Consider the following 17,701-nt stretch of genomic DNA (forward strand, 5'->3'; position numbering starts at 1 on the left):
TCTGGGTGTCCACTCAGAGACCCAATCGAAAAGTCAGCAACTACGCAGACGACAAGCGGATAAACCCACAAAGATGGGAAGAAACCAGCGAAAAAAGGAGGAAAACACCCGAAACCAGAACACCTCGCCTCCTAGAAAGGACCAAAACTCCTCACCAGCAAGGGAACAAAGCTGAACGGAGAATGACTGTGACGAAATGACGGAATTAGACTTCAGAAGATGGATAATGAGAAACTTTTGTGAGCTAAAAGAACATGTATTAAATCAATGCAAAGAAACTAAGGAAATTGAAAAAACATATGAGAAAATGATAACAAGAATGGATAACTTAGAGACGAATATGAATGAATTAAAGGAGCTGAAAAACACAATACGAGAGCTTCGCGAAGCATGCACAAGTTTCAATAGCCAAATTGACCAAGCAGAAGAAAGAATATCTGAAGTGGAAGACCAACTCAATGAAATAAAACGAGAAACCAAGATTAGAGAAAAAAGCGCAAAAAGGAATAAACAAAGTCTCCAAGAAATGTGGGACTATGTGAAAAGACCTAACCTACCTTTGATAGGTGTACCAGAAGGGGATGAAGAGAATGAATCCAAGCTGGAAAATACTCTTCAGGACATCATCCAGGAAAATTTCCCCCACCTAGCAAGACAGGCCAACACTCAAATACAGGAAATACAGAGAATACCACAAAGATATTCCACAAGAAGAGCAACCCCAAGGCACATAATCGTCAGATTCAACAAGGTTGAAATAAAGGAGAAAATACTAAAGGCAGCCAGAGAGAAAGGTCGGGTCACCCACAAAGGGAAGCCCATCAGACTCACAGCAGATCTCTCGGCAGAAACACTACAAGCCAGAAGAGAGTGGGGGCCAATATTCAACATTCTTAAAGAAAAGAACTTTCAACCCAGAATTTCAAATCCAGCCAAGCTGAGCTTCAGAAGTGAAGGAAAAATAAAATCCGTTGCGAACAAGCAAGTACTCAGAGATTTTGTCACCACCAGGTCTGCTTTACAAGAGCTCCTAAAAGAGGCACTACACATAGAAAGGAACAACCAGTACCAGCCATTCCAAAATCACACTAAATGCTAAAGAGCATCAACATAATGAAGAATCTACAACAACTAACAGGCAAAACAGCCACTTAGCATCAAAATGGCAGTATCAAATTCACACATAACAATATTAACCCTAAATGTAAATGGACTAAATGCACCAATCAAAAGACACAGACTGGCAAATTGGATAAAAATCCAAAACCCATCAGTGTGCTGTATCCAGGAAACCCATCTCACATGCAAGGATACACAAAGGCTCAAAATAAAGGGATGGAGGAAGATTTACCAAGCAAATGGAGAGCAAAAAAAAGCAGGAGTTGAAATTCTCATCTTTGATAAAATAGACTTTAAAGCAACAAAGATCAAAAGAGACAAAGAAGGCCATTACATAATGGTAAAAGGATTGATACAACAAGAAGAGCTAACGATCCTGAACATATATGGACCCAATGCAGGAGCACCCAGATACATAAGGCAAGTTCTTAAAGACTTACAAAGAGACTTAGACTCCCACACAATAATAGTGGGAGACTTTAACACTCCAATGTCAATATTAGACAGATCAACCAGACAGAAAATCAACAAGGATATCCAGGGCTTGAACTCAGACCTGGAGCAAGCAAACCTGATAGACATTTACAGAACTCTCCACCCCAAATCCACAGAATACACATTCTTTTCAGCACCACATCACACCTACTCTAAAATTGACCACATAATTGGAAGTAAAGCACTGCTCAACAAATGCAAAACAACTGAAATCATAACAAAGAGCCTCTCAGACCATAGTGCAATCAAGTTAGAACTCAGAATACAGAAACCAACCCAGAACCGCACAGCTTCATGGAAACTGAACAACTGGCTCTTGAATGTTGACTGGGTAAACAATGAAATGAAGACAGAACTAAAGAAGTTCTTCGAAACCAATGAGAATGAAGACACAACATGCCAGAACCTCTGGGACACATTTAAAGCAGTCTCTGGAGGAAAGTATATAGCAATAAGTGCCCATATGAGGAGAATGGAGAGATCCAAAATTGACACCCTATCGTCAAAATTGAAAGAGCTAGAGTAGCAAGATCAAACAAACTCAAAACCCAGCAGAAGACAAGAAATAACTAAGATCAGAGCTGAACTGAAGGAGATTGAGACATGAAAAACCCTTCAAAAAATCAATAAACCCAAGAGCTGGTTTTTGGAAAAGATCAACAAAATAGACAGACCACTAGCCAGATTGATTACAAAGAAAAGAGAGAACAACCAAATAGATGCAATAAAAAATGATAAAGGGGAAATCACCACAGACTCCACAGAAATTCAAACCATCATCAGAGAATATTACAAACAACTCTATGCACATAAACTAGTAAACCTGGAAGAAATGGATAAATTCCTGGACTCCTGCTTCCTCCCAAGCCTAAACCAGGAGGAAGCTGAAAGTATGAATAGACCAATAACAAGGTCAGAAGTCGAGGCAGCAATTAAGAGCCTACCACTCAAAAAAAGCCCAGGTCCAGATGGATTCACAGCCGAATTCTACCAGACACACAAAGAGGAGCTGGTACCATTCCTTCTGAAACTATTCCAAATAATCCAAAAAGAAGGAATCCTTCCCAAATCATTTTATGAGACAAACATCATTCTGATACCAAAACCCAGCAGAGACCCAACAAGAAAAGAAAACTTCAGGCCAATATCCATGATGAACATAGATGCAAAAATCTTCAATAAAATATTGGCAAGCCGATTGCAACAGCAAATCAAAAAACTTATTCATCATGATCAAGTAGGATTCATCCCGGGGATGCAAGGCTGGTTCAACATACACAAGTCTATCAACATAATTCACCACATAAACAGAACCAAAAACAAAAACCACATGATTATCGCAATTGATGTAGAGAAGGCATTTGCCAAAATTCAACAGCCCTTCATGCTAAAAACCCTCAATAATCTCGGTATCGATGGAACGTATCTCAAAGTAATAAAAGCTATTTATGACAAACCAACAGCCAATATCATACTGAATGGGCAAAAACTGGAAGCATTCCCTTTGAAATCTGGCACTAGACAAGGATGCCCTCTTTTACCACTCCTATTCAATACAGTACTGGAAGTTCTAGCCAGAGCAATCAGGCAAGACAAAGAAATAAAGGGTATTCAAATAGGAAAGGTGGAAGCCAAATTGTCTCTATTTGCAGACGACATGATAGTATACCTAGAAGACCCCATCGCCTCAGCCCAAAAACTCCTGAAACTGATAAGCAGCTTCAGCAAAGTCTCAGGATATAAAATCAATGTGCAAAAATCACAAGCATTCGTCTACACCAATAACAGACTTAAAGAAAGCCAAATCAAGAACGAACTGCCATTCACAGTTGCTACAAAAAGAATAAAATACCTTGGAATACAACTCACAAGGAATGTAAGGGACCTCTTCAAGGAGAACTACAAACCACTGCTCAACGAAATCAGAGAGGACACAAACAGATGGAGAAACATTCCATGTTCATGGTTAGGAAGAATTAATATCGTGAAAATGGCTATACTGCCCAAAGTAATTTATAGAATCAACGCTATCCCCATCAAGCTACCATTGACTTTCTTCACAGAACTGGAAAAAACCACCATGAACTTCATATGGAACCAAAAGAGAGCCCGCATAGCCAAGTCAATTCTAAGCAAAAAGAACACAGCGGGGGGCATCACACTACCGGATTTCAAACTATACTACAAGGCTACAGTAATCAAAACAGCATGGTACTGGTACCAAAACAGAGATATAGACCAATGGAACAAAACAGAGATACCAGAGGCAACACAACATATCTACAACTATACAATCTTTGATAAACCTGACAAAAACCAGCAATGGGGAAAGGATTCCCTTTTTAACAAATGGTGTTGGGAAAACTGGCTAGCCATGTGCAGAAAGCAGAAACTGGACCCCTTCCTGACACCTTACACTAAAATTAACTCCAGATGGATTAAAGACTTAAACATAAGACCTGGCACGATAAAAACCCTAGAAGGAAATCTAGGCAGAACTATCCAGGACAGAGGAGTAGGCAAGGACTTCATGACCAAAACACCAAAAGCATTGGCAACAAAAGCCAAAATAGACAAATGGGACCTAATGAAACTCCACAGCTTCTGCACAGCAAAAGAAACAGTCACTAGAGTGAATCGGCAACCAACAGAATGGGAAAAAATTTTTGCAGTTTACCCATTTGACAAAGGGCTGATATCCAGAATTTACAAAGAACTAAAACAGATTTACAGGAAAAAAACAAGCCCATTCAAAAGTGGGCAAAGGATATGAACAGATACTTTACGAAAGAAGGCATATATGAGGCCAACTATCATATGAAAAAATGCTCATCATCACTGGTCGTCAGAGAGATGCAAATCAAAACCACACTGAGATACCATCTCACGCCAGTTAGAATGGCGATCTTTAAAAAATCTGGAGACAACAGATGCTGGAGAGGATGTGGAGAAAAAGGAACAGTTTTACACTGTTGGTGGGAGTGTAAATTAGTTCAACCATTGTGGAAGACAGTGTGGCGATCCCTCAAGGCCTTAGAAATAGCAATTCCATTTGACCCAGCAATCCCATTACTGGGTATATATCCAAAGGACTATAAATCGTTCTACTATAAGGACACGTGTACACAAATGTTCATTGCAGCACTGTTTATAATAGCAAAGACCTGGAATCAACCAAAATGCCCATCGATGATAGACTGGATTGGGAAAATGTGGCACATGTACACCATGGAATATTATGCAGCAATCAGAAATGATGAGTTTGTGTTGTTTGTAGGGACATGGATGAATCTGGAGAACATCATCCTCAGCAAACTGACACAAGAACAGAAAATGAAACACCGCATATTCTCACTATAGGCGGTTGATGAAAAATGAGAACACATGGACACAGAAAGGGGAGTACTACACACTGGGGTCTATTGGGGGGAAGAGGGGAGGGTCAGTGGGAGGGGGAGGTGGGGAGGGATAGCCTGGGGAGAAATGCCAAATGTGGGTGAAGGGGAGAAGCAAAGCAGAGCACACTGCCATGTGCGTACCTATGCAGCGGTCTTACACGCTCTGCTCATGTACCCCAAAACCTGAAATCCAATAAAAAAGTAAAAAAAAAAAAACTTAAAGGCAGAGTGCAAGGCTGGTATTGGAGAAATTAGTTTGGGAGAACAACTGATGTTCTGTCGGGGCTATGCCAAAATTTATACTAATCACTGCTTGCTTTTATCTTTGTGCCTTGAGTTATGAAGAAAGCTGTAATCCTTGAGACACATAATCCACACAGCTTCCATGCAGGCAAGAGACAGTGCTGTGGAGTGCTGTGCATGGCTTTACGGCTTTTTGTTTTTCCCAGACCTTCTGGAGCCTATGGTATAGGACCCCTTTTGTGGGTGTTCACAGAATTTTAGGCTTTGGAGGTTTTCTTTTTTATTTGGGAAAGCTTTTCTACATATTTTATAGCCTAAATCATTTCAACTTGATGTTTGTGACCGGGTGTGTCTCTTCTAATAGTGTTCTTTCTTTTTATAGGCATGCCATACATTTTCTTGTACAAAGTGGAATTTCCTACTGTATCGTAATCCTAATAGGAGTGGAGAACATATACAGGTAAGTATTCACTTTGTTCACATAGAAATATGTATTTCACATTGGTAGAATTGGATCAGAATAGAATTTTATTACGTTAAAATAATGCTGAATTGTGATAACTTTTTTAAGAAGAATTGCCATAAATACAAAAATAAAATCATTAGTATGTATCATTCTTCTTTTTGCTTTAAGCAGAGGTTTTTAATCTCAGCACTGCTGATATTTTGGTATGGATCATTCTTTGACATTTAGAACTAACCTGTGCACTGTAGGATGTTAAGTTGCATTTCTAGCTTATACCCGGTAGATGCTAACAGCACCCTTTGAATTGTGACAACCATTGATGTTTCTAGTTATTTTTGTTTGTCGTTTGAAGGGGCTAAATTGCCTCCTGTTAAGAACCACTGGCTTAGTCAGCAGATGATGGCAGTGGAGTGAAGTTCGTTGATTGGAGAGACATTTAGAAGGACTGAGTGATTGCTAGGAAAGTACAGATAGTAAATAAGGTGTCAAGGATAACTCCTGTGTTTCTGGCTTGAACAATAGGGTCGATGGATGCACTGTTGTCTGAGGTAGGGAACACTGAAAGTAGGGAGCTTGCCCAGGGAATAGAGCATTTCAAGGTGGTAAATATGTAGCCCCTAAACGGTGCTTGGTATGTAGTAGACACTCAGTTCTTGCTGATTAAGTGAAGGCTGACTTTAAGGTATCTGTGAGACTTATAATACGTTATAGGTAGCTAAGCAATCATGTAGTAGGAATGAGGTTGCTGGACCAGAGATGTAAATTTGGGAATAGAGACAGGTAAATGTACTCGGTTGAAAACCCAGGGACAGAGTTTACCAGCAGACCCTACTGGAGTATTCTGCAGTATCTGAGCTGTGATATGTGACATATGCGGCATATTTCTGAATTCTGAAACACATGTGAGAGTTTTGCTTTTCTTAGCTGGCACTGTTAGTCACCCCCTCCGTCGTAATGTGCTGTGTGCTGTCTTCTCAGTTTCCATTGACACTGCCTGTACTGACTTTTCTGTAAACCAACACAAGTTTTTGATATTCTGATTTTAATATATATAAGAGGAGAAAGAATATATAGATGGTGCTTCATAGGAGGCAATTTTTATACCATTATTACCCTGTTTTTGAAATCTTGTGCAGATGACAGCTTCAAAGTGATAGTACAGTTAGTACCTGATGAAAAAGTTGTTAATCAGGTTTAGATTAGATTACTGAAAGTGGGGGATTTACATATTACTGACTAAAGCAAAAGTAATATGCTTCTCAGTTGGACGGCTAGTAAATTCCTGTCTAGCAATAGGAAATTATTTCTTTTTCTGAAAGGCAATTGCACTCTGTGAAGTTAACTTTATATTTAGACCTACACTGTTCATTATGACAGCTCCTAACCACATGTGACTGTAAATTTAAGTTAATTAAAATTTAAAATTAAGGCCGGGCACAGTGGCTCATACTTGTAATCCTAGCACTTTGGGAGGCTGAGATGGGAGGATCACTTGAGCCCCAGGAGTTTGAGACCAGCCTGGGCAAAATAGTGAGACCTTGTCTCTACAAAAAACATAATAAAAATGTGAGGTGGGAGGATCCCTAGATCCCTGGAGGTTGAGGTTGCAGTGAGCTGTCATCATGCCAGTGTATACCCAGCTGGGCAACAGGAGTGAGGCCCTGTCTCAAAAAAAAAAAAAATCGGTTTCTTAGTCACACCAGCCACGTTTCAGGTGCTCACTAGCCACATGTGGCTAGCAGCTACATTGGACAGTGTCAATAGAGAACACTTCTGTCGCTGCAGAAAATGATACTGGATGGTGCTGCTCTAGAGACATACCATTATATAAAATTAATACTACTCTTTTACAGTAAGTATTCAGGGAAAAAATGCTACTTGTTGATGTGCTGCTGATATTTAGAATAGAGTATTAGTGATGGAATTTGACTATTGATGGAGCAGATTAGGGTGGGTAAGAATTGCCATATGGATGAATTTGCTTGTGTTGGCAATAAATAGCAGGTGGATAATTAATTTGAAAAGTGTGTATTTTATTTATTTTTTGTTTGTTTATTTTTTGAGACGGGGTCTTGCTCTGTTGCCTAGGCTAGAGTGCAATGGCATGATCTTGGCTCACTGTAACCTCTGCCTCCCAGGTTCAAGCAATTCTGCCTCAGCCTCCTGACTAGCTGGGATTAAACACACCAGCCACCATGCCTGGCTAACTTTGTATTTTAGTAGAGATGTGGTTTCCCCATGGTTGGTCCAGTTGGTCATGAACTCCTGACCTCAGGTGATTCCCCCAAGGTGCTGGAATTATAGGCATGAGCCACCAGGCTCAGTTGAAAAGCGTATATTTTAATCTCTTTTTGACGTCTTTTCTATTTTAGTTTATAGCCATATATATTTTACTGTTTGACTTTACTTTTTCTTATTTTTTTCTTGTTATCAGTATATGCTCATTTTCTTTCTTCTTAGGCCTTGATAGTAGTTAAAAATGTTTAATGGGTCAGGCCTTAAGAATTTCACCCAAATACACAAGATGGGACTTAGAGCATTCCTATATGTTGTCCACCTATTTTTAATGTACAATGCAATCTGTTTATTTCTTTTAGCCTACTTGTACATGGTATATATAATATATTTCTTTGACCAGACAGGGTTTAAGTCTTTCAGAGGAAGATTTGGACTTCTATAAGCACTGAGCAGCAGTTTTTAAATTCTTACCTCTCTATGATATTTTCTGCTTTATGTTCTTTATGAGATGTTCATAATTGTAGCTATTGCTACATGGGTGCTATAACAGACCCATGTGCAAATTCAAAATATTATAATTTATACACAATATGTATAAACTTCATCTTTGTAGCTCCCTTTAATGATTATTAAAATTTAAGATTCAGGCCAGGCACAGTGACTCATACCTGTAATCCTAGCACTTTGGGAGGCAGAAGTGGGAAGATCACTTGAACCCAGGAGTTTGAGACCAGCCTGGGCAACATAGTGAGACGTTGTCGCTACAAAAAATTAAAATAAAAAAAAGTGAGGTGGGAGGATCCCTAGGTTCCTGGATGTCAAGGCTGCAGTGAGCTTTATTCTTGTGATCCATATCTGGATAATTACCTCTAATCTGTAGTCTACTTTAGATTTCAGTGCATTTTCCTAGTCTGTGTTTTCATGTAAGTGTTGAGATTTTTGAGTAAAAATGTTGAACAATTTACATTCAACTTTTGAGACAAAGAAAAGAATCTTTCCCAGTTCTGGAGTCTGGACTCTCCAAGATCAAGTTGCTGACAGACTTGGTGTCTGGCAAAGGCTTGCTTCTTGGTTCATAGTCACCTGTCTTCTCTCTAATCTCACAAGCTAGAGGGGGAAGGAGAACCCTGGGTGTCTTCTGTCAGGCCACTAATTCCACTCATGTGGGCTCTACCTTCATGACCTAATCGTCTCCAAAAGGACTCACCTCCAGGTATCCTCATATTGGGGATTAGGTTTCAAATATAAATTTTAAGGGAACACAAACACTCTATAGCACTAAATATTAGGGCATTAATTCTCCTTAAGTAACAAAGCAGGAATTTAACTCTCACCAAATTCAGCCAGCATTTCTGAGAGCAGATTTGGCAAACTATGTTTGTAAAGAACCAGATAGATACTAAACTGTTAGCTTTGCAGGACATGCAGCCTGTGTTGCTGTTCCAATATGCTGTTGTAGTGCAAATGTATCCATACACAATATGTAAGCAAAGGATCATGGCTGTGATTCAGGAAAATTTTATTTACAAAAACAGGTGGTGGATTGGATTTGGCCAAACTGTATTCTAAGCAGACTCCTGCCATAGGGATTTTTAAAAAGAGCAGGAGACAGACGGTCACTTTTCCTACCAGCTTTAAAAATGTAAGCTTAAGTTTTCTAAGTGGAAATTTTAAACCTGCTTTAGCATAAATAATGAAATAGATGAAATTTATTAATGACCTATTATGGATTATTGTTCCAAAGCAAGTGATTTCTTCTAAAAAACTGGTTGAAATGTTTGCCTTCCTGTTGGTATAGTATTTGTGTAAAAGGAAAGTAAAATAATTCAGGGCATGAAGTTTAACACTCAAGTGAGATAGATTTATTAAAAACAATATGAAAGAAATAGTTAAATCACAGGATGTAAGATTGATATGCAAAAATCAGTGTTGTTTCCATATAAAAAATGAATAGTCTAAAATTTTTAAAAATCCATTCACAGTAGCATTTAAAAAAACAATATGCTTAGGAATAAATTTTAACAAGAAGTGCAAGAGCTACACTGGATATAAAAAATATTGCTGGGAGAAATTAAAAAAGATCTATTAATAAACGGAGGCATACACCATGTTTATGGATTGGGGGACTCAATCTTATTAAGATGGAAGTTCTTCCACATTTGAGCAATAGGTTCAATGTAATCCCTGGCAGAATTCTAGCAGGATTTTTTTTTTTTTTTAGAAGTGAACAAGCTGATCCTAAAATTTAAATGGAAATAAAAAGGATCTAGGATAGTTCAAAAAGAGGAAAAAAGTTGGATTTACACTACCTCATTACCATAAAGCTTAACATAAAGCTACTGTCAAGACATTGTTCTAATATTGTAGAGATAGACGGGTATATTAGTTGAGTAAAATATGGTCAAAAATTGTTGACAGATGTGGTAAGGCAAGTCACTGGGGAAAGGATTATCTTTTCAACAGATGATGTGATAACAATTGTATATATACATGCAAACAAATAAATAATAAATCTTGAGCTCCACCTCAGAACATACACAGAAATTAACTCAATATAGACCAGAGACCTACAAGTGAGAAAAAACTGTACAACCTGTAGGTAAAAACAGGAGTAAATACTTTTGTCATGGGAATAGCAAAGATACGACATTAAAAGATAAGACGTTATTTTGTTCAAGATATGACAAAAATTAAAGGAAAATTAGTAGTTTGTGCTTCATTCAAATCACAAAATTCACTCTCCTGAAGAAGACACCATTAGTGAAAATGAAAAAACAAGCCACAGACTATGATAACATACTTGAAAAATACGTATCTGATAAAGGAATGCACTCGGGGTATTTAAAGAACTAAATAAGCAACCCAATAAACAAAGGGGCAAAAGACTTGAATAGACATTTTTTTCAAAAAAGACATATAAATGCAAAGTAAGCATATGAAAAGATGTACTCAACACCGTTAGTGATTAGCAAAATGCAAATAGAAACTACAGTGAGATACCACTGGACACCCACAAAGAGCAGCAGTAGTATGCGTGGGGGACGCTGTGGGAAAGTGGAACCCTCACATGTTGCTGATGAGAATACCAAACGGGGCAGCCACTGAGGGATCGAGTTTGTAGTTTCTTAAAAAGTTATACTTACCATCAAACCTAGTATTCTTCTCCAAAATAAATGGAAGCATATCCTCATGGATACTTGTTTGTGAATGCTTATGGCAGAATTGTTCATAATAGCCCAAACTGGAAACAACCCAACGTTTGTCAGCTGTGAGTAAGCTGTGGTATATCCACACAGTGGAATACTACTGAACAGTGACAAGGAATGTGCCGCGTGCCACAACATGGATAAATGCGCAAATCCACATGCTGAGTGAAAGAAGCTAGACACAAAAGACTAGTTTATATGATCCCATTTATATGAAATTTTGACAAATGGCAAAACTAGTGATAGCACGTTAGTCAGTGACTGCCCAGGGGCTAGGAATGGGAGAGAAGGCTAACAGCCGTTGGGATGAAGGAACTTATATGGGGTGATGGGAGGATTCTAAGCCTGGACTGCAGTGTACATTCACTAAAACACATTGAGTTGTACACTTAAATTAGGTGAGTTCTATGGCATGTAAATCTACCTTCATGCTGAAGAATAAAACATTCTAAGGGGAGATGTAATGAGGAAAATCAACGCTAAAAATTGAGGCACAGCTTGAACGTTACTTTAAGGATTTTGTATATTTGCTCATTTAAGCAAATGTATAAATGTTTATATGCGTCTGCATCTTTTTGAGAAGAATGAAGGATTGAAAGGAACACTGACCTTCAAAAGAGGGTACCCTCGAAAGGAGATGTAGATGTTGATGGGGAGACATGATCACTCTTCAGATGTTGGAAGGAAGTAGATACCCTTGTTCTTCGGTACTCTAAGATGGAATACTGCCCAACGAAATATGAAAAGGTGCCTATGGCACTGTAACTGAGGATGACCTCAGTTACAGTGAGACTATTTAGCAATATGATTTGTGGAATATTCCTTTTGTCATTGGATATATGTAAATAGATGCCGAGGGGACATTTTGTTTTGGATGCTGTAGGAGATTTTGCTTGGTAGCTTCTACATTCCCTTCTGGTGGTCACTCCTGACAAGCCACAGAGGGAGCAGCTGAGCTGCCAATTTGATCTATTCCGACTACCTTTAGTTTAGATCCATAAAGAGCTAAGGAAAATGGAAAAGTTCTATCATTTCGGTATTGACTTTTTCCCTTTTCTCTGGATTTTATGCCTTAGTTCATCCATTCTTTCTCTTTAGATACCCAATGCCTTGTTTTTTATCCCCCATCAAAACATGTGGAAGGGGAGAGGGAGCTGATTGTGTGTCCTGCTGATGACTTTTTTGCTGGAGAGCTGGTGGCACCTCATTGTATAAGTAAACAAGTAGAGACTCAGTTATTATGCATTTTGAGGCCATGTAGCTTAGGGATCTTGGTCCCTGGCCATTTAACAACCTGGCTGCACAACAGGAGGTGAGGGGGTGATAGAGCAGATGGAGCCACTCCCCGTCATTTGCATTACAGCCTGAGCTCTTCTTCCTGTAGGATCAGCAATGGCATTTGATTCTCATAGGAGTGTGAACCCTGTTGTGAACACGCATGTGGTGCACACGGGGTATCTAGCTGTGTGCTTCTCATGAGAATCTAATGACTGATGATCTGTCACTGTTTCTCATCATCCCCAGATGGGACAGTCTAGTTGCAGGGAAAGAAGCTGATGCCTCCCACTGATTCTACATTATGGGGAGTCATGTAATTTCATTATATGTTACAATGTAATAATAAACAAGTAAAGTGCACAGTAAATGTAACATGCTTGAATCACCCCAAAACCTTACCCCACTAGTATGAAAGAAAAATTGTCTTCCGTGAAACTGGTCATTGACACCACAAAGGCTGGGATCTGCTGATGTAGCTCGGAAACAGTGGATCTGGATTTGAACCTGTATCTGTTCTACTCTGAGCATGCTGTTTTAAGTAATCGGATTTCATTTGGCTGAAATTTATTTGCACTATCTGTCACAAGTGGTTTGTCCTTTATATCTTTTTATAAAATGAAAAACTATTGCTGTTAAAGGAATTAAAGATATCAGTAGGCACAAGAGAATCTTTCTTGAGAGGTATCACGAGGAAGTACAAGTGAGTTTCTTTTGATTTTTGACATCGTGCTATGTTTAAGAACTGTTACCAAAGTTTAGTGTGTGTATGTATGTGTTTTAAGATTACTCAGGGAAATGATTAGCCATGGGTCTTTTCTGGCCTCAGAATTCCCCAGGGGGTTGTGTCCTCTAAAAAGCAGCCACTAGACCCTTTTTCCTAGGACCTGTGTGGTGCAGAGGGTCTGAGAGCGTCTTTGGCCTGTATGTTTGGCACTGCAGCCTGGCATAAGCTTTATTGCTTCAGCATACATCCTGAGGCTCCAGCCCTGATCTCCTTGTTCTAGAGTCTCCCTTCATCCCTCTTTTACAAGACCTCTGTCACCTGTGTTCCCCTCTGTGGTTGATGCCATCTGACTCTGTCCTTCTATTTTCTTTGGCCTCAGCACTCATAGGATGTCTGACTGCAGGCCAGGAGGAGTGAGCAGCAGGATTTAGTTGAGGGTCACATTGCTGGGGCTTCGGGCTTCCATCGGGTTTAGCTGTGGAGTGTGTTTCTCAGGCACAGGTTGTGCTGTGTGGGACAAGTAGACTGTGTCAGAGTGGGAAGGAACAGAACTGAGTTTAAATCCCTGAGATGCATGAATTTCAGCCTCAGTTTAGCAGATCTCTTCAGTATTTTGTTGTAGACAGAATTCCAGTAAAGGCTTTGAATTTTGACATCGGGCCATTTCACAACTGAATACATGAATGTTCATTGGTTCATTCATTTATTCATCTTATTTGTTAGACCCACTTTGCACCCCTTGCTTATGTTGTAGGCACTGTGCTGCAGCTTCCCCTCCACGGAGTTCAGCATGGTGGGAGGCATGTGATCACACAGTTTAATACTGTGTGGTAAGAGCGGTGGTAGGAGAGAGTTCATAAGAATAACTAACCCAGCTAGGAGCGAGCAACTCAGGCAACAGCTTCCTGCAGGACATGGTGCATGAATTAGATACAAGGACCCCAAGGGACTACAGAGGTAGCATGGGAGGATTTTACTGTGGGGTGGACAGCATAGGCAAAGTCATGGAGTCATGAAAGAGCATGGCGTGGAAGCACTAGCAGCTTAATAAATAGCCTCATTAGAGAGGTGTGTGTGTGTGTGTGTGTGTGTGTGTGTGTGAGAGAGAGAGAGAAAGAACATGCAAGCATGTTGGCTGGTGGGGATGGGTGACACATCTCAAGGCATGCTTTCCCAGCCCTTCCTTCTCCATTGGCTGAAGTAGATTGTGTTTTTCACCCTGTTCCCTCTGCCTAGAGTGTTCTTTCTTCTCCTATTTCTATGCAGGTGACAGTTACCCTGTCTTGTCAAATGAGAAACAAATACATCAAATGCATTTCATGTTCTAAGGAATATAGACATAGACAGGGCTAAATTCTTCTTTTATTTATATGCATCTTAAAAATGGACACGCATGTGCCTTGCCTGTAAAAAATGTATGATCTTTGGGAACAATTCCTGCATGCATCTTGATGTGTGTCACAACCAGCAACATTTAAATAAGACTGCATGGGGAGGTATAATCTGTGTGCATGGACTTTGCTCACATAGAAATTCAGCTCACTGGTGGCAGTCACATGCACGCATCATTGTTTGACATTATCTTGCTTGGCTGCTTTTTAATCTGTCCTTCCTGTGCGCTGTGAGTGCTGTGGGAGGATGGTCCTGCCTGTCTTATGTACTGCTCCATCCCAAGGGCCTCACAGAGTGCCTGGCATATGGTAGCTTCTCAGTGAATACTTGGAAAGGATGAGTTTATGGTACAGCCTGTTTTTGTTTACCCTCTACCACCTGCTTTGCCCTATTCACCATAACTGTGCTTTCTTCCTCCCTGGAAAATACTGTCTCTTTTTTCCCCAGAGGTGTTTTTCACCCTGTTCCCCCTGCCTAGAGTGTTCTCCTTTCTTCTTCTATCCCATCTCTCTTCCTGATCTTTCAGATTTCACCTGAAATATTACATCCGTAGCAAATCTTGCCTAGATCTCTCAATCTAGGACAGATGATTTACACATCCTCTCATGGAACTGTTTTCCTTTCCTTCTGTGAGTTTATCCCAGTTTTTAATGATAAATATTTGAGTAACTTGAGTAATGTGTTCTGCCCTCATTGACTGCAAATTCTATGTGCCTGTTTTATTTTCTGAATATAGTCATTAGTAAGAGACTGTAAGTTCTCAGTGTTTACTGGTGAATGAATGAGTGATGACTTCCGCATGAGAACACACCCTGTCCAATGAGCTTCCTGGAGCTCCTGCTTCTGAACTATAGCCTCTGCCTCTCTTAGAATGCTGGGTGCACATCAGGGCCTGCCCTAGGGGGTCTTGTGAACAGCCACTGTAGCACTATAGATTCTCTTGTCTCTTTTCTGTGCCCCTGGAGCAATGTCTCCTCTCTGATTCTTATAGCTGGACTATCTCTTGCCGGACTATACTCTCTATTCCTAGAAAAGAAGCACAGGGCTGGAAATGAGGGAAGGGCTGAATGTAGGGAGCCTCTCCACCTAGGTTGTGGAAGAGGAGAGGGAAGAGAAATGTGTTTCAGGCATATTCAGTTGGAATAAGACATTTTTTTTTCTGGAGAACATAGCACAGTGTGGCTGTGTTCTGTGATAAGGGAGTGTGCTGAACAAGATTTTGTGAATGGGTGTGGGAACACGGGTGACCTTTGTGTATTTTGTTTCTTGGTTTTCTAACTTTTTAATGGGAAAAATTTGTTTTGAGTTCCAAAAAATGATCTCATACTTTTGGAACACAGCATGAGAGAACTGCCAATATTCAGATATAAATAGGAGAAATAGGGGATGTTAAAATGGGAAGAGTGGACTCCTATTAACCTTGAGAGGTTAAGCTGAAATACTTCCTTATAACTTGGAAAGTAATTTTTAATAAGGCAAATGACCCAAAGAAAACATGTAAAAGATGGAAGTATATGGAGTAAAATTGCATAAATCTAATGGGTCGCCAAGTTGTGTATGGAATTATAGTGTAAGAGCTGTAATTTTAAAATGATTTTAAACATACCATCATGTGGCCCATCAATTTGAACAAATATTTATTGTGTTCCACAGTATTTCCAGAAATGCAAAGGAGATGGGCTCTTATTTGAAATGCACAGTTGAGAACATTAAGAGAGTGATAACTGCAACACATGATTACTGTTATAAAAGAGGGGTGGGACGTATTGTGATATTTTCCTCAGAAGTTGCTTTATTGGTAAAATTGAACAGCAGACTAGAACATGAAAAAAAGATTGAATTCAAACTGACTTACACAGGGTGGCCTTAGTGATTGATTTTATGAGATTAAGGGAAGCCACCTTGCTTAGGACGACTTTATGTCTCTATTAAAACTATCCTTAGTAATTCCACGTTGACACTAAATGTCAGTTTATTTGATCTTTTGGGGAACAGTGTTACCTTCAGACACTTGGTCTCATGTGGCCTGCATCATCAGATGTGGCAACCCCCGACCCTGGCCACCATGAGGAGCATGGATCCCTGGACAGATGCTGCTGGACACCTCATTCAGGAGGTCAGCCCATCAGCTGCAGGAGGGCGGGAACCGGTACTCAGCCTCATCCCAGTGGCTGCAAAGTCCCCAGTGCCAGGGCCCCTCGCTTTTGGCGCTGGTTGAGGAGAAGCAGCGGAAGGGGCTGGTGAAGTCAGGTCGGCCCTGGAGCAGGCCAGACCCAGTGATCCTCTCTGGGGAAGGCCCGCTAGCCCACAGGGCCCTGCACGAGGTCCCTCTAGAAAGTGGCTCAGGGGCGGTTTTTTGCCAGGCGCAGATTCTTGCCTCCCCCATCAGCAGTGGGCGGGCACTGGTTGAGGTGCGCATGTGTGCTGGTGCCTAACAGCTCTGCCCCGGAGTCTCCTCAGAGGTTGGAGATTGTTGAAGAGGTTGGAGTGCGCCTTCCTTTCTGGTGCTGTACTGGGTGGGGGCTTGGCAGAGGGAAGGGCGAGGGTGAGTTGTGATGTCACTGAAGCTGGTAGTGGGCCATGAAGATCGTGGCTGTGGAAAGCCAGAAGGGTCAGGTGCCCCTGCGCTCCTAAAGTAACCGTATCTTCATTGACCTCTGGTTCCAGACCCCAGAGGAGAATGTCGGGAGGATCCATAAAAGCTGTGTCCAGTGGAATGAGTGGAAGCTGCAGCGGCGCCTCCAGCTCAAGAGACAGGACCTGTCTGAAACCTACAAGAACAGGTGGGAAATGGGGGCTGAGGGCTGGGGGATGCGGGAGAAGGTGAGCAGGTGGGGAGAAGCACCCCCTTTAGAGTTGGGGAATGGGGCAAAGGGAGGAGTGGAAAGTGGGGTGTGCGGGGTGGGCTGTCCTGATCCCCAGGGCTTCCCTGGCAGACTCCTCAGCACCAGTGACGTAGACACCTTGGAGGTGGAGGATCCAGGCCATCTTGATGAGCAGCAACAGAAACCCAACACTTTAGCTGGTTTTGGACTCACTTATAGTTCCTCTCACAGAGCACTTAGAATTTTAAAGTGATTTAATTAGCAAAATTAACTTTATACAGTAGTTTTATTTTTACACATTTTAAAACATAATGTTA

At 40.6% G+C, this 17,701-nt stretch overlaps 1 protein-coding gene across 1 annotated transcript in view; it reads left to right on the forward strand.

Moving 5' to 3' along the window:
• Positions 1 to 17,701, forward strand: part of LOC108590206 (uncharacterized) — a 139,103-nt gene that overhangs the window by 119,261 nt on the left and 2,141 nt on the right. The window contains exons 4-5 of the mRNA XM_054246420.1: positions 16,555 to 16,675; positions 17,227 to 17,342. Of these exons, the coding sequence (XP_054102395.1) occupies positions 16,555 to 16,675; positions 17,227 to 17,342 (237 nt within the window). The remainder of the gene's footprint in view (positions 1 to 16,554; positions 16,676 to 17,226; positions 17,343 to 17,701) is intronic.

Source organism: Callithrix jacchus, chromosome 16 (genome assembly GCF_049354715.1).
Source record: "Callithrix jacchus isolate 240 chromosome 16, calJac240_pri, whole genome shotgun sequence".
Classification (NCBI taxonomy): domain Eukaryota; kingdom Metazoa; phylum Chordata; class Mammalia; order Primates; family Cebidae; genus Callithrix; species Callithrix jacchus.